Source organism: Trachemys scripta, chromosome 11 (genome assembly GCF_013100865.1).
Source record: "Trachemys scripta elegans isolate TJP31775 chromosome 11, CAS_Tse_1.0, whole genome shotgun sequence".
Taxonomy (NCBI): Eukaryota; Metazoa; Chordata; order Testudines; family Emydidae; genus Trachemys; species Trachemys scripta.
The window spans coordinates 75,503,972-75,526,827 of record NC_048308.1 but is presented as its reverse complement, the minus strand read 5'-3'; the positions used below and the strand labels follow the sequence as shown (position 1 = coordinate 75,526,827).

The 22,856-nt window shown below is 52.3% G+C and overlaps 1 protein-coding gene and 1 long non-coding RNA gene across 6 annotated transcripts in view; both read left to right on the top strand.

Annotated features, from left to right (window-relative positions):
• STK11IP (serine/threonine kinase 11 interacting protein) overlaps positions 1–22,856 on the top strand; it is a 37,560-nt gene that overhangs the window by 1,221 nt on the left and 13,483 nt on the right. For all 4 annotated transcript variants that reach the window (XM_034786022.1, XM_034786019.1, XM_034786021.1 and 1 more), the window contains exons 2-16: positions 196–259; positions 4,445–4,647; positions 12,310–12,384; positions 12,692–12,787; positions 13,983–14,090; positions 14,291–14,362; positions 15,975–16,104; positions 16,344–16,447; positions 17,607–17,696; positions 19,055–19,096; positions 19,592–19,759; positions 20,155–20,236; positions 20,354–20,716; positions 20,916–21,106; positions 22,247–22,357. In XM_034786022.1, the coding sequence (XP_034641913.1) occupies positions 196–259; positions 4,445–4,647; positions 12,310–12,384; positions 12,692–12,787; positions 13,983–14,090; positions 14,291–14,362; positions 15,975–16,104; positions 16,344–16,447; positions 17,607–17,696; positions 19,055–19,096; positions 19,592–19,759; positions 20,155–20,236; positions 20,354–20,716; positions 20,916–21,106; positions 22,247–22,357 (1,899 nt within the window). The remainder of the gene's footprint in view (positions 1–195; positions 260–4,444; positions 4,648–12,309; positions 12,385–12,691; positions 12,788–13,982; positions 14,091–14,290; positions 14,363–15,974; positions 16,105–16,343; positions 16,448–17,606; positions 17,697–19,054; positions 19,097–19,591; positions 19,760–20,154; positions 20,237–20,353; positions 20,717–20,915; positions 21,107–22,246; positions 22,358–22,856) is intronic.
• Positions 6,445–10,428, top strand: LOC117884965. 2 transcript variants are annotated; one of them, XR_004647690.1, is made up of 3 exons: positions 6,445–7,121; positions 7,898–8,506; positions 8,726–10,428. It is a non-coding gene; the product is annotated as an uncharacterized LOC117884965 (long non-coding RNA). The 2 variants fall into 2 exon arrangements; XR_004647689.1 differs by having other exon boundaries at positions 7,873–8,506.

Genomic DNA, 22,856 nt, shown 5'->3' with positions numbered 1-22,856 from the left:
GGGGCGGGGGGCGCGGGGCAGCCCCAGGGTCTCGGGCCGGGGCGGGAGCTCGATCCCCGGGCCACCTCCTGCCGGAGCCGGTCTCCGCCGCTCGTGGCCGCGGGGAGCGGGGTGACCCGGGGCCCGTTTGCCCCCAGGCCCCGCCCCGGCCTGTCCGCGCGGGGTGACAGTGACGCTTCTCCCCGCCCCTTACAGATGGCGTCTGCGGCCCCAGGGGAGATGCTGGTCCAGAGCCTAGCCCGGCTGCTCCAGGACTCCGGTGAGGCCCCGGATCGCAGGCGGGGCCTGGGAGATCGGCCCGAGGGGGGGGGCGAGGGCTGGGGGGGTGGGGCAGTGCGGGGGGTGGGGGGGCCGGGGCAGTGCGGGGGGGGGGGGCTGGGCCGGGCCAGGGAGGAGAAGACCCCGCTGAGATGTAGAAAGCAACAGAGGGGCCTGTGGCACCTTTAAGACTAACAAATGTATTGGAGCATAAGCTTTCGTGGGTGAATGCCCACTTTGGCGGATGGTTCTCACTTCTGGGTACGGGGATGAGGTTGGAAATTGTTTTGGGTGGGAGGATGACTTGGCAGCCCCAGCTCCCCGGTGCAGAGTCGTGGGCCAGTCTCCAGAGCTCGGGATGGGCTCTGCTCATCTGTATGCGGCCAGGCATCAGCGCTGAGCTCCAGATCCCATGGAAAAGCTTCCAGAACAGACCTTGGCAGTGATGAGGGGAAGAAAAATACCAAGTCTAACTGAAGCTGGCAGGAGCAGACCTAGGAGTAGCCTCAGCAAGTACTGCACCATTTGCTTTGGGGGGTTCCAGCCAGGACCACTTCTTTCCCAATGCCCCTAGACCCAGAACTATGCAGCGCCCCCCCACCACCACAGGAACACTGGGAATCAAGGGGTGTCTGTCTTCTCCTGAGCCATGTCTCTGTGCAATACCTGTAAGGTTTTGGTTGTGCCACAGGATATTTCTGTGCAGCCTGCATATATATCATAATGCCACAACATCAATCCATGGTACACCCACATCTTGAATACTGCATGCCATTCTGGTCATCCCATCTCCAAAAAGACGTTAGAAATGGAAAAGGTATAGAAAAGGCAACAAAAATGAACAGGGATCTGGAACAGCTTCCATATGAGGAGAGATTAAGACTTGGACTTTGCAGCTTGGAAAAAAGACAACTAAGAGGGGCTATGATAGAGATTTATAAAATCTGGACTGGTGAGAAGAAAGTGAATAAGAAAGTGTAATATTATTCCTTCACGTATCGCAAGAACCAGAGGTTACCCCAGGAGTGGGCAAACTTTTTGTCACATCTGGGCATAGAAATTGTTTGGCGCGCCATGAATGCTCACAAAATTGGGGATTGGGATGCGGGAGGGATTGAGGGCTCTGGTTGGGGGTGAGGACTCCGAGGGGTGGAATGAGGAATTCGGGGCGCGGGGGGAGGCTGGGGGGGGGGTTAAGGGCTCTATCTGGGGATGAGGGGTTGGGGTGCAGGAAGGTGCTCTAGGCTGGATCCAAGGGGTTTGGAGCGTGGGAAGGGAGATCTGGGTTGGGGCCCGGGTGGAGCCTCAGGGGTGCAGGCTCTGTGCGGCGCTTACCTCAAGCGGTAAGCTCCTACACGGAGGCGCGGCCAGATGGTTCTGCATGCTGCCCTGTCTGTAGGCACCACCCCATGGTCCGGCAATGGGAGCTTCAGGGGCAGTGTTTGGGGCAGGGTCAGCGTGCAGAGTGGAGTCCCCTGGCTGCCCCTACACAAGCCGGAGGAGGCCATGTCGCCGCTTCCAGGAGCGGCCCCCGAACCTGCTCCCCGGCTGAAGCGCCAGAGCGGGGCAAGCCCCAGACCCTGCTCCCCAGTGGGAGCTCGAGGGCTGGATTAAAACGGCTGGCGGCCTGGATCCGGCCTGCAGGCCATAGTTTGCTCACCCCTGGGTTATCCAATGACATTAATAGGTAGCAAATTTAAAACAAGCAGAAGCAAGCACTTCTTCACACAACGCACTGTCAACCTGTGGAACTCATTGCCAGGGGATGTTCCCAAAACCATAACAGAGTTAAAGAACTACGTAGGTTCATAGAGGCTAGGTCCATCAATGGTTTTTAGCCAAGTCTGTCAACCCACTTCTGCGGGCTCTGTAGATGTAGAAATATTGCGGGGCCTATGAACTGTCTGCTACTGGAAACAAATGCCCCCCTTCTGAACTTCTTGGAAGCTTTCTCTTTTTCGATTAACATTTCCATGCTTGTGCTGCAAATATGAATGTGGGGTTATGTGAGAATGGAAAGTATTGTTGCAATTTATGTGTTAGACTTTTAATGCAACAGGGATGCAGTCAAAAATGGTGAAGCTTGAAACTGCCTGCACCGGGGGGGATGCTTGACTTGAAAATAACATGCACAAATATTCTCATTTTTGAGTTAAGTTCAGCATGTAGTTTTTGGTAGAAAACCTAAGGCTTCAGGCACTCGCTTACAGCCTGCAGAGAGCAGTTAGGTTTCTATTTGTTCAGAGCTTAACTCTTCCAGCAGAGTTTAAGCTCTGCAAATCTTTCCCCTTTAATAATAATCATAACTAATAATTAATAAAACCTTGGTGTGAAGTCAATGTTGTGCAATCAAATCACTAAAAATCAGGAAATGTGGGAAGGTTCCTAAAGCAATGTGACAGTATTCCATTAAACTCAAATTGCATTTGAGTGAGGCCTGGTCTACATAAAAAATTTTTACATGTTGATTGGGGTGTGTCTGTTTTTTACTGACATAATGCTGATAAAATCCCTAGTGCAGGGGTGATCAAATTACGGCCCGTGGGCCAGGTCCGGGCCACCAGCCATTTTAATCCGGCCCTTGAGCTCCTGCTGGGAAGCAGGGTCTGGGGCTTGCACCGCTCCGGTACTCCAGCTGGGGAGCAGGGTCGGGGGCTGCTCTATGTGGCTCCAGGAAGCAGTGACATGGCCTTCCTCCAGCTCCTATGCATTGGAGCAGCCAAGGGACTGCTCTGCACGCTGCCCCCGCCCCAAGAGCTGCAAGGGGAGTGCCTGCAGACGGGACAGCATACAGAACTCCTTGGCTGTGCCTCCACATAGGAACCGGAGAAGGGACATGCTGCTGCTGCTTCCGGGAGCCGCTTGAGGTAAGTGCGGCCTGGAGCCTGAATCCCTGAGGCTCCATCCCTGATCACTCTCCTGCCACCCAAACCTCTCATCCCCAGCCCCACCCCAGAGACGACTCCCCCCCACCCCCCCCCCCGCCCTCTGAACCGCTCAGTCCCAGCCTGGAGCACCCTCCTACACCCCAAACTCCTCATCCCCAGCTGGAGCCCTCACTCCACCCCCAGCCTGGATCCCCCTCCTGCACCCTGAACTCCTCATTTCTCGCCCCACCTCAGAACCCGAACCCCCAACCATAGCCCGCACCCCCTCCCCCATCGCAACCCCAATTTTTTGAGCATTCATGGCCTGCCATACAATTTCTATGCCCAAATGTGGCCCTCGGGACAAAAAGCTTGCCCATGCCTGACATAGTGGATGCAATTATACTGGTATAAGGTGCTTTATACCAGTTTAGGTGATTTTGCTTTGTTTTGTCAAACTGGAATAAGTAACATTAGTAAAGCACTTTTGTACCAGTATCTTGCTTGTTCCAGTTTGACTAAGCAAAATGTGTAACTGCAGCTATGGTCAGGGAGGGGAAAACGGGCACGGTGTTGCTGCTTAGCTAGTCACCGTTAAAATGACAACTTCTAAGTGTAGCCAAGGCTTGATAGTTGCATCTACCATAGTTGTAAGTGACATGTAAAATTCCTGGAGTTGAATGGGGGGGTGACTTTTCTTTTTTCCGTTTACTTTGTAGATGTGACACTTTTTGTTTATAGTCACTTGCACTTTTTCCCCTGAAAAGTTCATCTTCCTCTTTGCTGAAAAGACACTCAAACATCAACAAGGGAACAGGAAACCCCTGAAATGTTGTTTTGAAATCTAAAGGGGACTATATCAGAAACTGAAATTTCTTTTAAAATTAGTCAATTTCAAAAAGTCATGTCGGCAGTCTAACAGCTGAGCAGCCTGCATGTAGTGGTGTCTAGTTTGGTTTTGCTGTTTAAGTTTATAACCTAATATACTAGTGTTGTGCATCTAGTGAGTAAGCACAGCAGAGTTAATGCTTCTCTTCACCTTTTACTCTTGCATTTCTAAACATTCTGACTTTACTGTGCAGCCTGAATGTTGCATTAAGGATTTTGCTTCTGACTTACTCATTTTCACAGCACATTTTAAACAATTAGTGATTTAATGCGATCATGTCAGGCAAATGGATTGGTGCTAGGTACGGCTCAAGACCATGGGAGAAAGGTCCCTTTCCTGGCCTGCAGTCACACCACTGCATGTGGTGAAGTGAATTATGGATGGAACTGCAGATACATTGGGTTTGTTAATGGTCTGATCTCTTTCACAGGAGACTTGGTTCTAGATGGCACTAGCACCCTCACTTTGCTCACCTCCACTCTGCAGCACCTGACACAGGTCTTTGAGCAGCATCTAGTGTCCCGGAACCAGAACCATGGTTTTATTGCACTTCCGTCACACCCAGCTGACACATCTGCCATTCTCCAGGCCCAGTTCCTGTTTGACATCTTGCAGAAGACACTTTCCCTGAAGGTCTGTAATGCAAAGGTGCACTGTGATGATTTTTGTGGGGAAGAAGGGAGAATGACTGTGGTAAGCTTAGCAGGTCTGCCGGGATGGGGTGGACTGCTGGAGCAGATTTCTCTGTATCCCCATCCCAGGTTGGGTTCATTTGAGAAGTATATGGTTATCCCTCTATTGCATACATATCAGAGTACTTGCCTCTGTGCCCCCAATGCTGTCAGTGCCTCAGGTAGAATGTGGAACCATAGTGTTCGTGTAATGACATGTATTTATTTGGTATCACATCTTTCCCAGCAAACAGTCTCCAAAAGGTTTTGCAGAGTTAAAAACAGGACAACAGAGAGGAATATCAAAGCAGACCCTGGTTGGGTTGGCATTGTAGTGAATAAACTGAAGGGTAAATCATAAAATGTGACATGTTAACAGGATCTGGTGGAGACTGGGGCATGGATGAGCTAGCTGTCTGGCTCAAGCTTTGTAAGTCTGAGGGTGTAGGTGGTGGTGGTGGTAGGCTTGGGAAGGTTAGAAGAGGATAATATCTGTTGTCTTAGCCATGCACCCTTGCTACTACTTGTTGGGTTCCAACTGATTCGGCCGCTAAACCAATGGCTATTCGCGTGATTGTAGTGGGAAGGGAAATTGCTGGAAATGCTCTGGATGTACACTTGGAATTGGATTGTAAAAAGACCAATAACAGAGATGAAGGCAAGGGTGAGAGTTTCAGACGACCTTTGAACTAGGTAGAGATGGCAAGAGTTAGAGGAGAAGGCTTTTGCCCCAAGCGTAAGAAGGGTGTGCTAGGGAGTGGGGGAGGAGTGAAGATGGGTCTGGTTTCAGCTCACACCAAGAGCTTATTGAAGATGCCCACTTCTAATTGTAAGTGAAAACAACCTGGGAGTTCCAGGATGGGAATGATGTGACTGCTCTAAGGCTTGGTCTACACTTAATGCTGGCAAAGCTGTCACAGTCATGGGTGTGAAAACACCCCTGACTATGCCCAGAAAACCCTCGGGGTAGGCACAGCTGTACTGACCGAGCGCTTCAGTCAGCCCAGCTAGTGTTCATGGTTCCTACGCTGCCAGATGTTCTTGCAGTAGACGGACCATAAAAACGGCCACACTAGGTCAGACCAAAGGTCCATCTAGCCCAGTATCGTGTCTCCTGACAGTGGCCAATGCCAGGTACCCCAGAGGGAATGAACAGAACAGGGAATCAAGTGATCCATCCCCTGTCGCCCATTCCCAGCTTCTGGCAAATCGAGACTAGGGACACTTCAGAGCATGATTTTGCATATGTAGGACCATGTCTACACTACCAACTTTGGTCAACATGAGTTATGTCGGCGTACAGCTGCCGAAGTCGATCTATTGCTTGTGCATGTGCATGCTTGGCTGCTTGCATTGGTGAAGCTCTTGTGTCGATGCAAAGTGCAGTGAGACACAGGTAAGTATCCTAGTGTTCAATGTGCCACCATATAGCACAGTGCCTTTTGGGGAAAATGCTTGCATTGTGTTGTGGAGTAGAAATAAGTCTCTCATCGAATCTCTAGGAGTTAAGGGTCAAGTTTCCCCACCATGCAACTTTTTCCATCCCATAATGCCATCCAATAATTTTCATGCGTGTGTTTTTTGTTTTTTTTTTTTTTTTAATTTTACAAACCCATGTGGCACTTCTTGGTGCCTGCCATCTCCAACAGAAGCCTGGATCTCTCTCAGCTCTGCACTGTTCTCATGAACATTGCAGATACAGGATGAATGATCCTCTGGTGTTTGCCGTTCATTCTGCCAGTGTGCAACAGCAAAGGACATGACGATTTCTTCAAGGACAGATTGTTAAGGTGTACACAAAAAATTCAGGGTTGTGGTGGCATTCACAGAACAGCTGCAGATGGTGGAGTGCTGCCTCTGGACCCAAGAAATGAGCACTGACTGGTGGCATCGCATCATAATGCAGGTTTGGGATGGTGAGCAGTGGCTGCAGAACTTTGGGGTGTGAAAGGCCACATTCGTGGATCTGTGTGCTGAGCTCACTCCAGCGCAGACACACCAGAATGAGCTGCAGTGACAGAGAAGAAGAGTGGTGACCAGTCTGGAAGCTTGCAGCGCCGGTCAGTGGGAAATCATTTTGGAATTGGAAAAGCCACAGTGGGGGCTGTTGTGCAAGTGTATAAGGCTGTTAATCATCTCCTGCTGTGGATGGATCTGCAGCTGTGGGATTCCTGAACTGCGGTGGAGCAGTAGATGGCACATCTTGTTGTAGCACACCTTGCCCCAGAAGATATTAAAAACTTCCAACAGGGTGAAGGTGGAGCAGCTGAGTTTGAAGAGGCAAACACCAGGGCCATTATAACAGCTTATTGTGGAGCTGGGTGGTTGAAGAAGGCTTTGAAAGAGCATTTCTAATGGTCAGCCACAGTAGTGCTGTGTGCCTGATGCTGCCCTGGCCCTGACGACCTAGAATTGTGTAGTGTTTGGTGTAAATGTGTAAGTATTGCACTGTTTTACTGAACCTTTGCACTGTGTAGGGCTTGCTGTACACTTACACGACTGGCTGTCTTGAACCCATGAGTTCTGTAATGCTGTATACTTACAAGCCGTGGATGCTTTGGGTCTGCTATGTGTTTTGCAATCTGTATTGTGAACTAATAAAAATGAATTTATTAAAAAAAAAAAATAGAAACTTGTCACTCAAACAGGGCAAAACTTGCAAACAAGAAAACACAAATGTTAAACATAAATTAACAGAACGGAACTTTAAAACTGGAAAAGCCGCAAACCCTTCTGATATTTTTGCACTATATTGGTGCAAAAATATCATCTGTTTTGGCTAAACACTCTGACCTGTGAGAACCACAGCTGGTATATGTGAAGCTCTGATTTTCCTTACTGTCCCTCAGTGCACAGTGGTAGGCCTAGGGATGTGCCCATGGTGCCACTTGGTATGTTGGGTGGGGTGTGTGTGTAGGAGGCTGCTACCATGGAGTTCTCAACACCCTTTGCAGTCCCTTGTTTGTGACTGTAGGACATATAGGTCAACCAGAGTCTGTAGCATTTGTTTGTTGCCTAAGAAGCCCCATTATGTCCTTGTGCATCTCCCTCTCCTTTTCTTGCTATGATACCTGCGTCTCTCCCCTCTTTCCTCATGCATGCTGTCTGTGTGTTGGCCCGCCAGGCCCTTGTTTGTGGTCCAATGCAATGCTGACTTGCAGATTCTCACTGAACATATTCTCCCTAGTACTCTTCTTTCTCATCCTCATCAGGATCAGATGTTCTGCAGGGAGGCAGTGCCCATCAGGGCTGCAATAGCAGCAGCTACAGGTAAACCAGATGGATCATTGGATGTACAGTCAGAACAGATAGGTAAAGATAAGCTTCAAAACTCCCTTCCCTTATTACCATACTTTTTAACAAGACATGCTTATTGACATGGCATAGTCCCAGCCTTTTGAGTATGGCCGGGTGAGGGTAGAGACCAGGGGAAAGGAGGAAGGCATTAAGGTTTTTGGTTGTATGAAAGAAGAAAATTTGTCGCCACTGCTGTGGGTACAGGTATATAGGGCAATGGCACTGAATATTGGTCCTGTATTCAACAGGCAGGGGTGATGTTAGCCTATATCTCATTGCTGAGGGTAACAACGGCATAGCTCAGCTGCTGCTGGTGTCCTGAAGCCATTTTGGCCCGTATGCGCTAGCCTGTTTGCTGCAGTGGTCTCTGCTAAAGGCCAGGCAGAGTGGCATGGAAAAGTGTCCTACTGTGGAGGAAGAAATCAGACTGTCATCCCGAGACATCTTTAGGAGAGGATTGTGGTGTATCTCCATGAGAGTCAACGGAGACTTCTGGAGGATACAAGGGACATCTCTATGTACAAGTATCAGGGGGTAGCCGTGTTAGTCTGTATCTACAAAAACAACAAAGAGTCTGGTGGCACCTTAAAGACTAACAGATTTATTAGGGCATAAGCTTTCGTGAGTAAAAACCTCACTTCTTAGAGTCTATGCATCCGAAGAAGTGAGGTTTTTACTCACAAAAGCTTATGCCCTAATAAATCTGTTAGTCTTTAAGGTGCCACCAGACTCTCTATGTACAGTCGCTCCCTATGCCCCTCCTGCCTAACCCAACAGGAGTGAGAAGCAGATGCCAACTCTGCCTCTGTCTGTACCGCTGCCACTTCTCCTATGAATAACACAATGACAAGTCATTACCTGGAGCTTAACTTGAGGGTGTGGGGCACAGTCTTTACGTTTAAAACATGGTGAGGGAAAATGCATGTGCACACCACGCTTCCTTCTGCTCCATTGGGCTCCTCCGGGCTTGGCTGCTGGGACTAGCTGGTTTCCCATGAAGTCTTAAACAGGTCCAGGCTTGCTGCGTGGCTTGACACCTTCCTCCTCACCCTCTCTTCTCTCCCCCCACCCCCTAGCACATGTCTCCTCACTGTTTATGGCTGGGGTCTCTGTTTCCTCCGAGGTACCCACCGCAATCTGCAGGGTACTCTTGGGGTCTCTGCCCAGTGTGGCATGCAGCATGATGTAAAAGTGAGGCCTGCAACTCAGCACCAGATCAACTGTTGACCTCCCTGGCCTTGTGATCAGGGGCACCGGGCTAGGGGGCCATAGCCCCATCATTGTCTACCAGCTGTAAGGGTCAGTGGGGGGGGCGGTGTCTCGGGGGACAGGGCCATGGTTCCAGCACTGGTGGTTTCCCCCACTTTTAGGGAGCTCCTGCTGCTCCTGCTTGTGGGATGCCTACTGCAATTCCTTTGCTTTCACACAGCACGGCAGCTGATCCCTATTGCACCCCTTTGCCTGCATCCCCCGTGCCGTCTCTCCGTAGCTGTCCCCCTGTTACTGTGGTTGGTCTGTAGCTGTGCTTGCACAGCCGCTTCTCCCCACAGGCCTAGGAGACCCAGTACCTCCTGTCTGCTCCAGGACCATGATATGTTGTGTGCAGCAGCCCAGCAAGGGAGGAGCTGCAAGGTGTGCACCGAGCTGAGCAATCAGGAAAAGCATTTAAAAATGTGGGGTATTTTAAGGGGGAGGGGGCTTCTGGTCACTGATGTCAGGCAACGGAGTTCACATTTGTGACCTGAGCAGTCACTGCTACAAGAAATGGTGCGTTGTGGGACAGCTGCTGGAGGACTGTTGGTGTAGACATAGGTCACACACTGTCTGCACTCATGGCGTTGGCCTCATTAGGTCGGACATGGTCCATGCTGTTTGGGGAGGTGGCTTTACTGCATCACCCTAACAGGGCACTGATGTCAGCTGGAGACTCATCTGAATGTAGCCGCACATGCATAGGTTGACATAAATCGCCTTGCGTCGACCTAACTTTGTGTATGGACTAGGCCGAAGGGCAGTGTGCCGAGAGTCAGACCTGAGATGCTTGGGTCACTACTAATGCTTTCAGCAAAAGAACGGTTAAAATGTGTCCAGTATTTGAATGTTAATTACCTTTGAATTGTCTGGAGCTGGGCATTGTTAAAACAATGAGATCAGAATGATGTCTAGACTCCATGTGAAATACAGACCCATCAGAGTACAACTTCAGCACAAAGGTTCTATGTTGTGTGCTTGTCTTAACATAATTAATGAGCTAGGTCTGTAACAAGCACTGAAAGGAAGGAAGCGGCTACTGTTACCGTGCAGTAAGTGACTGTTTGGAGAAACGGTCTGAGAGTCATCTGTACACGATGTAAATAAAGGGGGAGGCTATTAAATGATCAGGAGACAGAGCAAAGGCTGGGCCTGAAACAAGCTCTTCTCAAATATTAATGAGTCTGCCCCCCTCCCCCCCCTACGCAGATACCCCCTCACTGTGATCAACCACCCTTCCAGCTGCGCTCTTCACTGCAGTGATGGGGCCGGGAGTTGTCGGCTCCAGGCCGGGTGAGTCTCTTGAATGAAATACGGTCTGGCTGTCATGAGTGCTCGAGAGAAGCAGAGATCTGCGATTGTGCCCTTGTTCCGTGTGCGGCATCACAGAACTCACAGTGCTGTCTAACCTTCGATTAGATGGTGCAGTGCCATGGCTGTATAAATGGAGTGTGACCTCTGGATTTTCTGGCTCCTGCTCTTCGTCTCATCCTGTGTTTAATTAACATGCTTCAATAAAACTAAATCATACTGTGGGGAGACAGTGACTGGGTGCAACCATAAACTATAGTGGGTGGAGGATGGAAGCAAAAGGAAGCCCCCTTTCGGTAAGGGCTGCTGGAGCTTGTGAGGTTTGTCTACAACAGGGCTCGGTAACCTTTGAGAAGGGGTGTGCGAGTCTTCATTTATTCACTCTAATTTAAGGTTTCCCATGCCAGTAATACATTTTAACATTTTAGAAGGTCTCTTTCTATAAGTCTATAATACATACCTAAACAATTGTTATATGTAAAGTAAATAACATTTTTAAAATGTTTAAGAAGCTTCATTTAAAATTAAATTAAAATGCAGAGGCCCCCGGACCGGTGGCCAGGAGCCAAGCAGTGTGAGTGCCCCTGAAAATCAGCTTGCGTGCCGCCTTCAGCGTGCCATAGGTTGCCTACCCTGGTCTACATCCCCAGTCTAAAGCCCGGGGAGGCCCAGTCTGTTTCATAGACCCTCCGCTTGTGATGTGGTCAGATCATCGCTGCATTGGGGAAATACAGGACCCTCGCCTTTCCAGCAGACGCGATGTTACCAGCGGAGCTGTGGCTCCTGTCGCTAGGGTGTCTCTACGCTACGGTGACGCCGTTACAGCACTGCAGCTGTATCGCTGTACCACGGCACTTCCTGTGTTGGTATAAGGAGGTTTTGGCTGATTGTAGGTAATCCACCTCTGTGTCTACCTGCCGGTGTATGCGGGGGTGGGGAGATGGGCTGGGTCAACTTAACTCCATTGCACAAGGTACCACGTTTTTCACAGCCCCGAGCAAAGTAGCTGGGCACACCTAAGTCAAACCCACCGACAGGAAGGGCTAACCGGAATGGGGGGGAAGAATGAGTCCAACTCCAGAGCTTTGTCTATACCGGCTCCCGCTCATGCTAATGCTGGCACAGCTGGGCTGGGGGAGCCTGTACACTTTCCTAGGCTCGGTCTGTGGTCTCTCATAACCGTTTTTAGTGATGTGCCGTGTGTGAGCCATGCTGCATTGGGGAACAAATGGTCTGGGCCATTTGTGGATGCTGCTACCAAAAGTAGCACCTCCACCAGCGGAGTGCTGGGTTCCTGCAGTGTCTTGTCTTTGATACCGGGGTGGGGGGCTGCCATCGCTGCGTCAGGCTTAGGCCAGCAGGGGGCGCTGGTCAGGTGTAGATTAATTAACATACTAACCTTGTGCTGGTTTTATTGTGTTACGTTCTGTGTGATAGGAAACTGACTCTGGAGCAGAACCCTATGGAGCATGCCTTGGGAACCATGCAGGGGAGCCATTGCCTTTGTCACTGTTTTCGGGCTGCTTTTAGTTAGTCCTGTCCCTACTTTACCATCAATGAAACTCTACTTTTTTGTTTGGGGGGTGGGGAAGATGCTGCATTAGGGCAAGGATTTGGTGCTCTTTTGGAGGGAAGGGTGCTGCCGGCTGAATCTGAACGCAGAGGACAGACTGGTGGGGCTCTGACAGCTCTGAGAGGGTGCGCGAGGTTGCCATGTAAACCCTCCGAGGCTTTGAATGACTCTGCCCATTCCATCCCTCTGCAGCTCGTCCACGTTCCCAGCTGTAACCTGCAATCCTCTGTGAAGATCTTCCCCTTCAAGTCTCTCCGCCGCCTGGAGGTCAGTGCTGCTGGGAGGACTAGCTGAGCCTTCATCCCCAGCCATGTTGCTTTGGGGGCTAGTCACTGGAGTGCCCCAGCTTTTCAGAGATTGGGTGAAATGCCGCCCTCACTAGAGGAGCAGGGTCTGACCCCTACTGCGCTGGGGTGGAGCCGGGGCTGGGAATGCTGGCTGCAGACCTGCTGGGTCTCTCCTGTGGAGCTGGGAGAAGGGCGGCTCCCCTGATGTTGGGTTGGGGATAAGGAGGTGGCTGCTCGAGTGCTGTGACACTCCTATATGCATTCTTCCCTTTCTCTCACCACCACAGCTGAAGTCTGTCCCTCTGCACTGCCTGCGGGGGCTGCGGTTTGTCTATTCCCAGCTGGAGGCCTTAACTTGCAGCAAATGCGTCAGCACGCTGGAGGTGAGTGCTGGCTCTGAGCCTGGGCCAGGAACTGATCCCTGGGAACAAGAACTGGTTTGCTTGGTCTTCCAGGCCCAGGGCGGGGGGCTGTCTCCATCAACCACTGTTCTGTGGGGTTCTTCTCCCCCAGGCAGCTGGCTGAGACTCACCCTCTGATGCAGACTCTCACTAGTCAGGAGTGGTCAGGTTTCCGTGCGGTCTGTGTCACAGGCTCTAACTTCTGGCTCTGGAGGTCTCCAGCTGCTGGCTGTTCAGGTAGCATTGGCTGGCCTGGATACTCTTATCACCCATGCCTAGCTAGAGTGTGTCTCCTTTGGAACCTCTCAACGCATCCCAACCTGTGACCCTGAGCCCTGCCATGTGCTGCATGAGGCTGCCTCTGAAAAGCACTGACTGCAGCTGGTAGCGAGGCTGCCCATGGGGAACGCCATGCGCCAGTGCCCTGCGATCTGCAGGCTGTTTGGTGGGGATGGAGGCTCAGGTTTTAACCTGTAGAGGCTTGAGTGGTCTTGGCAACAATTCTATCCTCGTGCAACGTTTATAGCAAAGGTGCTTATTAGCAGCCTACTGGCTTGAGCTGGGTTTGCCAGCAGGGAGTTCTCTGAGGGTTCTCAACTCAGGAACTCACTCCTCTTGGCCTACCAGAGCTTGAATTTCATGATCTCCAGGGCATTCAGCATAGCTGCTCTGTTCCCTGTCTGCCCTGGCAGAGAGCTGGCTGGGGTTGGTGGTAGACAGCCACTGGGGGAGGGTTTTGCTGAAGTTGTAACAATTTGTAAATGGCTTGATTAATCTTCGTGCCTCAGGTCCAGGAATCAGAGCAAGTGAATAACTGCAGGCCCTCGGACATACCAGGCCACAGCATGTCCCCTTCCTTCTAAGTCTAGCCATGGGGCTCCCACCACTCCCCATGGATAGCAGCCTGGGACATTCTGTGGGGTGGGGATGACTGACTGACTCTTGCATCTGAAGAAGTGAGGTTCTTACCCACGAAAGCTTATGCTCCCAATACTTCTGTTAGTCTCAAAGGTGCCACAGGACCCTCTGTTGCTTTTGACTGAAGAATGGCAGGGGCATGGCCTGTAGATGCAGTGTGAGAGCCCTGTGCTGAGCCGGCTGCTCTCTGGTACCCAGCTACTATCCCTTTGCTTGTCAAGTGCTGGCTGCTAATCTCCTCTCACTCCCACCTTCCTAGGAGATCATCTCAGCCTGCGGAGGGGATCTGAGCTCTGCCCTCCCCTGGCTGGAATTGCAGACAGTTAACTTCAGCTACAACTCCATCACTGTCCTGGATGGATCGCTGGTGAGGGGACCCTGTCACGGTGGCTAGCAGTGGGGTAGAGGGGTTGGGTATTGGCTATGGTCGTGATGCTGCCGGGCCCCACGGGGAGTGTGGGGAGTCTGGGTGGCAGGGCCTGACCCTCCCATTCTGCCGTGGAGATTTTTGTTTTGTCAAGGGTCTTGAAGCTGATGCTCTAGCACCCCTTCTCCCCTCTCTTTCAGCAACTGCTGAATGCCCTGAAGGTCTTGGATTTGAGTCACAACAGAATCCGGGACTGTGAGCACTACTTCACGGCGAGTATCGTAGGGCGAGTTCTGGGGGTTGGGCCTGTGTTCCATGAGTCTTCCCTGATCATGTCTGGATCGCCACTGGTTTGCTTTCATCTGCAACCGCCACCCTAAAGCAGGCAGCTGCGGCATATCTATGGGCTGTGACTCAGCCCCTTCAGCCTACCAAGGTTGTCTTGGCAGCATCCTGGTGTGTAGCCCTTTACTGCCTGCTAGAGACAGGCCAGAGATTCCCTGACCTTTCATCAGCTGGAGCCAGGCACGTGTGGGAGTCCAGACTTGCCAGTGCAGCCCTTTGTGGCTGGCTCAGGGGAGGCCCTGCATAGTCTTTGCTCCTGTGAGTATTGGTCAGGAGTAGCCTCGTTCCAGAGCTGTGCAGACATGCAGCGCTGCTTCACGACACCAGAGTGGCTAGTGCGGGCGAGCTGCGCCATTGCTGGAAGGAATGACGTCAAACGCTTACCTGGAATGATTAAGTCTGAAACCGGGTATCACTTTGACATATGCCCCACTCAACCTGCCATTCCACCATGATCCAGAAGCCAGCGCACTCCATCTACCTTCCCTAGACTGGGGACCTCTCTGGGCATACCACATTCACCTCCCAACGTCACGAGGTCTCAGCCGCTACACCCGCACCTGTGCAGGATGTGGGGCTCGCGGCCAGTGGTGTGACAGCCCAGAAGCTGCTGCCTTGGGTCAAACTGAGCCAGTGCTTTGTGATCCTCTGAGCGGCACTCTGGCCACGCTTAGCCTTTCTCTCTAAAATAACGAAGTGGGGAGGGTGTCTCCATGTGATGTGAACTGTGAAATCTGACAGCCGAGGGAGGGATTTTCAAACGCGGTCAGTGCTGATGTGCTGTGTTCCCCTGGGAGCGGACGTTAAAACTCGGCAGATTCCAATAGGGGCAGAGCGAGACCAGCGCTGAGTGTGTCTCCAAATGCCGCCCCCGATGGGAACTCGAACAGCTTTACTGCAGAAACCTCTCGCTGCTCTAGGACCCTGGCTGGAGCTCAGAGAGACACCCCCACACGTTCCCCTGCTGGGGTGCTTGCAGCCACAGCGTCTTGGATAGCTGTGCGAGTAGAGGAAGGATTGCCCAGTGGTTAGGGTGTCCTGAGACTTGAGACAGGGCTCAGTTCACTGCACCGCCACAGACTTCCTCTGTGCCTCCTTTCTGTCTGTAGCATGGGAATAGCCGCACTCCTTGCTTCGCAAGGCGTGTGCGAGGAGAAATGCACTAGTGATTGTGAGGCGCTGGACTGTAGGAATGGGGGGTATGGAAGTGCCTTAGAATTCCGTGACGCTGAATTTCCTGACTTTCAGATTTGCTCTTTCAAGCTAAGCTGTCAATCGGCTTTAAGATAGCTCTACCCTTAATGTAAAATTTTTGTTTGGGTTCTGGTGTTCTTTAACTTCATGGATAACAAGCTCTGAGCATGCAGCTGTGAGCCAGGGCTCCTGGGGTCTAGTCCAGATCTGGCACAGACGGTTGTATAGCACTCAGAGAGCTTCTGAGGGCAGCCTCTGTGAACAGCTGAGGTAGGGCTCCACCTTCTGTGACTGGAGAGAAGTAACTGAGTGGCTCTGAGGGCTCTTCTCCTTTTCTCTGCGCAGACCCTTACAGAGCTGGAGTACTTAAATCTGGCCTTTAACTTCCTGCCAAAGGTGCCAAACCTGGGACTCTACAGTCAAACCAAGCTGGTGACTCTGATCTTGCGCAACAATGAACTTGACAGTATTAATGGTGAGTCCAGGAAGGGGGATGGCTTGGGGAGTGTCGTAGGTACTTGGGTCCCAGAACTGGGAGTGGCCTGGGGCCATTCCTTCCCTCCCTTCCTTCCCTAGCCCAGGAGGGAGAGCTTGGGAGTCTGCAGTGCCTCAGATCTGTCAGGCATTGCAGCTAGTGGTGATCCTGTGGCGAGGGAGAAAGAGCTCCTTAGTGTTGGATTTCTGGGCTGATTGGCTTCTCTTGTTTGTCTGCAGGGGTGGAGCAGCTGCTGAACCTGCAGCACCTGGATGTAGCTTATAACCTGCTGTTGGAACATGCCCAGTTAGCACCACTGTCCATGCTGCACAACCTGAGAAAAGTGAGCACAGTGCCAGGCGGGGTGACCGAGGGAGACCCCTCGGTCTTGAGGTGCAGGGGAGAAGGGGAGTTTGAGTTTAATGCAGACTCTGATATCAGTGAGGAAAGGTGGGGGGTGGGGGGCTGGCACGGCTCTCTGGCAAGGGTCCCTATAAGAAGTACGCTGCAGTCTCTGTTCACTTTCTCAATGAATCCAGCAGGGATGTCTTCCAGAACTCCCAGCCCTGCAGCCTCATCCTATTTCCAGGTCAAGCTGGGATTTTTCCTTCTCGCTCATCGGTTGCCTCACATAGGTTATGCAGGCCAAATCTTGCCCTTGGTGACCCCTGTGCACACCCCTGTATTCCAGAGGGCTCGCATGTGTCACTGGCTAGATCCAACCATTCTGACGCACAAGTAGGAATAGACTCCAGCTGCCCTCTCTGCTGTGCAGTCTCTGGCGCCCTGGGGAGTGTGAAGTGCTCAAACTCTAGTCACTGATCTGTTGCACACAGGTCACAGCTGGAAGTTAAGAACTAGCTTTGCAGTCTCTTTGCAGAGTAGAACCCGAAGAGGGTTCCAGAGGGGATGGGCTGTTCTCAGTGGTGGCAGATGACAGAACAAGAAGCAATGGTCTCAACTTGCTGTGGGGGAGGTCTAGGTTGGATATTAGGAAACACTATTTCACTAGGAGGGTGGTGAAGCACTGGAATGGGTTACCTAGGGAGGTGGTGGAATCTCCTTCCTTAGAGGTGTTTAAGACCCGGCTTGACAAAGCCCTGGCCGGGATGATTTAGTTGGGAATAGGTCCTGCTTTGAGCAGGGGGTTGGACTAGATGACCTCCTGAGGTCCCTTCCAACCCTGCTATTCTATGATTCTATGAACTGCACATCAGGGCATTCGTATTGGAATGGCTCTCGTGGATTCAGGAACACGACCTGGAGATCCTTTGACCTCTTTCTCTATTTGAAGTCAAACAGCAGGTCCAAAGGACCATGAGAGGTGGCAGTGCTAGGCTTAGCCCCTTCATGGATGGGCCACTTCGCCATCCCAGCTGGAAGAAGTGGCTCTGTCTGTCGCTAGCCCTTGCTGTGTGGAAGGGGACTGGTCGCAGGCAGGCTTGGTGGGAGTCTGGAATGCAAATGGGTAATGACACATACTATGTTGCTCTCTCTCCCAGCTGTACTTGGAGGGAAACCCATTATGGTTTCACCAGAACCACCGATCTGCAACCATCATACACTTGTCTCCCAGGGCAGCTTCCTTCAGTGTGAGTATTGGAGCCACGTATTCCATATGCAGTCTGGAGAATGGCCATGCTGGGTCCGACCAATGACCCATCTAGCCCAGTGTCCTGTCTTCCCACAGTGGCTGGTGCTGGGTGCTTCAGAGGGAATGAACTGAGCAGGGCAGTTTATCAAATGATCCATCCCCTGTCATTCAGTTCCAGCTTCTGGCAGTTGGTTTGCAGATGGCCAGGTCAGGGGGTTTAGTCCCTGACCATCTGGACTGATCGCCATTGCTACAGACATTCTGCCCTGGGGCTGCGGGATCAGTCCGTCTGGCAGTTCTGGGCCTGGGTAGAAGAAGAGAATTGCAGATATTAAAAGTGATTAGATGGTACCATAAAAATCTCTCATCAGTGCAGGTCTAAAATCTCCCCTGCCCCCAGAGTACAGGAACTATCCCTGCTTCTCTCATATCTCAGGAATAACTTTCTTGGGAGCAGCCCTTTTTGCTATCTCACCTACTGGAAACCATGACTTAGATTAAGCTACATCTAGTGACGGAGCTCATCGAAGAGATGGTTAAGGGATGACTTGCTCAGTCTAGAAGTACCTTTGATAACGGACTCTTCAGTCTAGCAAACCAGGGTAGAACACACAGCCTGGGGGCTGGAAGCTGAAACTCGACATTCAGACTAGAAATAAGGTGCCAGCTTTTGCAGTGAGGGGAGTTGGGACAGTTCACCAGGGTTGTGGTAGCAGGATGTTTTTCTGGAAAATCAGCTCTAGTTCTACCAGGAGTTATTTGGGAAGGTCTAAGGCCTGTGTTACGTGGTCAGACTAGATCAGGGGTTGGTAACCTTTCAGAAGTGGTGTGCCGAGTCTTCATTTATTCACTCTAATTTAAGGTTTCGCGTGCCAGTCATACATTTTAACGTTTTTAGAAGGTCTCTTTCTATAAGTCTGATATATAACTAAACCATTGTTATATGTAAAGTAAATAAAGTTTTTAAAATGTTTAAGAAGCTTCATTTAAAATTAAGTTAAAATGCAGAGCCCCCCAGACCGGTGGCCAGGAGCCGAGCAGTGTGAGTGCCACTGAAAATCAGCTTGCGTGCCGCCTTCGGCACGTGTGCCGTAGGTTGCCTACCCCTGGACTAGATGATCCCAGTGGTCCCTTCTGGGCCTTAATCTGAGTCTCATTCACCAGGACACTATATGGTGACTCTGGCACTAAGAATGCAGAAGGAAATCTGGTTCCTGGCAGGCTGGCATCTGGCTGTGTAACAGTTGTGTTCTGGGACTGAGTGGGTACAGGCTGGGGGTCCCAGCCAGGCAGAATGCAACTGATATAGGGGGCCAATAGAAGGCTGACTGCAGATGGGTTTCTTTGTCATTACAGCTCCTCTTGGATGGAGAGCTGCTGACTACCTCGGACCTGATGGTGAGTACGGGGTGATAAACTGCAGCTTGCTCTGGGGTGGGGATGCCCCTTATCCTGGAGTTTCTTTCCATCAGCTGCTCTGTCTCCTGAAAGCAGCTCATCTCTGCTCTGTTCTTGCTGTAACTGGCCGTTCTTCGGGACTATTCACTGTGCTCCAGACATGAGCAGCAGGGTGGTAGGTGAGGTGCAGTGATAGCCTGCACCAGACCAAACTCCTAGAGACCTCCATGTCCCCCAGCAAGGTGCCATGTTGCACACAGCACCTCTGGGATGTCAGTTAACCAGTCAGATCTCTGCCTATGTCCTTAGGAATTGCAGGTATTGGGTTAAGCTGAGGAAGGAGGGGAGCTGCCACCTGCTCTGGGGGAAACAGGCAATCTCTTTGGGGAAGTCCCTGGCCCCTCTATGCTTTGGCTTGGTTTGCCTCTCACTCCCAGACCCTCCTTGGTCTCCCCTCCATGCTCAGCTAATATCGCTCTCTTCTGTTGACTTCAGCACCTTCCAAAATCTGGGCAGGTCATCACCCAGTCAATCCGCTCTTCGACCTCGGAGAAGACCCTGCTGGACCGCAGTGCCCTGGACAGCTCCTGTGGCGCAGACCTCAGCGACAGCCAGTCCCCAGGGGAGAGTGGGGCTGCCAGGCTCCCGCAGAGAAAATCCAAGGTCTTCTGTTGGTTCTTTCGCTCCATAGCTGGGGCTTTGGATGAAGGGCCTGGTCCAGGGCTGACTGTGACTGAGTCACTCACTACCCAGAATGACTGGCTCCTTTGTCATGTGAAATACAGTGGGGCCCCGTCTGATCCATTCCTCCGCTGGCAGCGTGGGATACCGGCCTCGCTGTATAAAGGGGGTTCGCTCGCATGGTCTGAGGAAGAGGCTTGGGTTAAAAGGTTGCCCCTGACCTACTGGAACAAATGCTTTGGGGGGTTGTGCCATGTGATGGGGTGGGGGTGCTCTGGCCGCCTCAGGCTCTCCGGGGACTGAGGGATCCTTCACAGGCTCTGTCTCGTCACCTGGGTGGTTCTGCCACTCAGCCCTGCTCCTTCTGTCCCTTCCAGGGAAACGTTAGGGTGCGCCGGCCGAGCATCTCCGAGCCCAGTGATACAGAGCACGAATACCAGGCACTGCCCCCCTCAGCTGGTGAGACTCTCCCTTCGTCCATAACACAGTAACTGCCCTGCCCATGGGGGGGGTCTGGCTTGGGGGCTCTTTGGGCGGTGACTCTCCCCGGACCCCCAGGATGTTTTCTGTGTTCAGGGATGGTCCTGCGGCACCAGAAGGAGATGGAGCGCATGGACGCCTTCCGAGATCACTTTGGTGCTGACTGGCTCCAGTACAAGAGGCAACTGGAGGAGCACGACCAGGAGGGGCCTGTCATCTCCCTTAGCTGTCCTGCAAAGGAGGTCCCAGGCAGCCTGCCTGGCACTGAGACACCGAGTGAGAGCACCACCCAGGAGCAAGAGATGCCCTCTGGGTTGCTGAGGGACACTTTTCTCCCCTTGGACTCCATGAGGGAGGAGGAGAAGGAGCCGCAGCTGGAGGAGTCCTTGGGAGAAAGCCAGAAAGGAGAGATGGATGTGGATGAGTTTGTGGCCCAGGAGGAAGACGAGAAGCCAGAAGGTAAATAGGTTCTGCCTGGGGGAAGCTTTTCAGCCCATCTGTATGTATCCTCTTCCTGCTCTGGTCACACCCTGCTGTGAGACTGCACCTGGAGCTCCCTCCGTCCTCCCCCTGGCTCCAGGGGAACTGCTGCTCCCCTGCAGGGCACTGAGGGCGGAGTGCTGTGTGTGTACTAACCTCTGGACATCTGACTTGGCAGTGGACCTTTGCCAGCCTGTGTTAGTGAGCCAGATAGAAGGTGACGGTGACCCAGAGCCAGACTGGATCTTCCTGCGCGTCACAGCCCGACATGTGATTGAGGTGGAGCTGAAGGCAGCCAGAGTCCTCCATAAACTGGAACTGAGAAGCCTGCAGAAAGTGGAGACCTCTGAAATGACCTGGAAAAGGATGGTGAGTTGGGGCTCTGTGTGAGGTGCTTGCCTGTTAGTCTTCATATGGGCCAGCATCTCCGACACAGACTTGAGGGGTGGAAAAGCCTTGGTTGGAGAAGGGGTCATCGGTCCAGCATGCAAAACCTAAAGCTGGCCTCTCCCTCCCGCATGTGCCTAGACCTACCTAGCTCCATGCTGCTGAAGGACGCACAGGGCACTGCTGCAGAGGTCAGCAGTAAAGTTCAGTTAGAGAACGGGCAGGACGAGCTCCTCTGCATTGGGAGTAGAACAAATCACTCTCCTGGGAGAGGGTTCCGGAAATAAAGCTGGTTAAAGCTCTTAACACATCGTTTGGCAGAAAGGATTGTAGTTGTGCTTTGTACTTGACCATGCTGTAGCCCAGCATAGCACTGGGATTCGCAGCTGCTGCCAGGTTCCTTTTGAGATTGGTCCAGCAAATTTCCCTAATCGTCCAGTAGAGTCCTGTTTCTCCATGGCTCTGTAAAACTGCTGGTTAGCCTGTTTCCTTGCCCTCCTAGTATGCAAACCCCTCTGCCCTGCTGACCACAGCCTCCCGTTGTAGCTTATGATCAAGTTAGACTCTCAAATAACTTGTGTCCAGACCATGTTGGGGAGGGAATATCTTTTACTGGGCCAACTTCTGTTGGTGAGAGACAAGCGTTCGAGCTCAAAACAGAAGCTGGTCCACCTCGCCCACTTTATCTCTAATATCCTGGGACCGACACAGCTACCACATCAGTGCGTTAACTGTGTCCAGACAGTCTCACTGGACTTTCCAGAATCTAGTCTGCATATGCTTAGAATTGGTGATGTTCTCATGTGCCTCTTGCATTTCTCCTCATCCCCTCCTTAGCCCTTCTGGCAGCACTGACCCATTCGGTCTTCCCCGGCCCTGATCTGGGTAGAGGCATTGCATGGCACAGCGGGCGTTCGCTTTGAACAGTGCCTCGATCTGGGCCTTGGAACATTTCAGGTGCTTATGGGCTCACTCTTCTGCCCGTTCCCTTTAAAGGATGCCTCCAAAAAGGGTCCTGCCTGGCGTGCTGTGCTGTACTCTGCTAAATCCCAGGAGCACATAGCCACGGGCTGGCCTCTCCTGACTGGGATCTGGGCTTTTTGCTGTATTTCCTCCTTGCAGGACCTGGAGCGTGTGTTCCCTGTCCTCACACTCCATTTCGGCTACATCCGCAAGGACCGTCGGAGGCGCAGATACGTGGTGCTGGACGATCAGCCGGAGCTCTGTGTGCAGGTGCGGGGAGGCGTGAGCTCAATGTGCCGAGCTGCCACCTGGCACAGACCAGTGGCACGAGCGGGGCTGGTGGCTCCGCAGTGGACCTGGCCCAGGCCTGCTGGGTGTGGCGCTCAGTCCCCCTCTGAGGGCACCTAGCCCAGCTATGGACTGAGTCTGCTACAGCCGTAGCTAAGAGCCACGTGGCTTTCAGCTCCTGCAGCACAGGCTCATGCACTTAGCTCCAGAGGTCCCAGGTTCGATCCCGCCTGCCGGCGACCGGGCTCTGTCGGTGTTCTGCGTGGGTGCAAACAGGGCCGGCTTCAGGCACCAGCCGACCAAGCACTTGCTTGGGGCAGTACCTTGTAAGGAGCGGCCAATCTTGGGGTGGCGAGGGGCGCTCGGGGTTTTTGTTTGGTTGGTTTTGGGTTTTTTGGTTCGGTGGGGGCGGCCGCTCGAGTTTTTGTTGTTGTTTTTGTTTCGGCGTCGCTCGGCGGGGGGGGGGGGGGGGGGGGGGGGG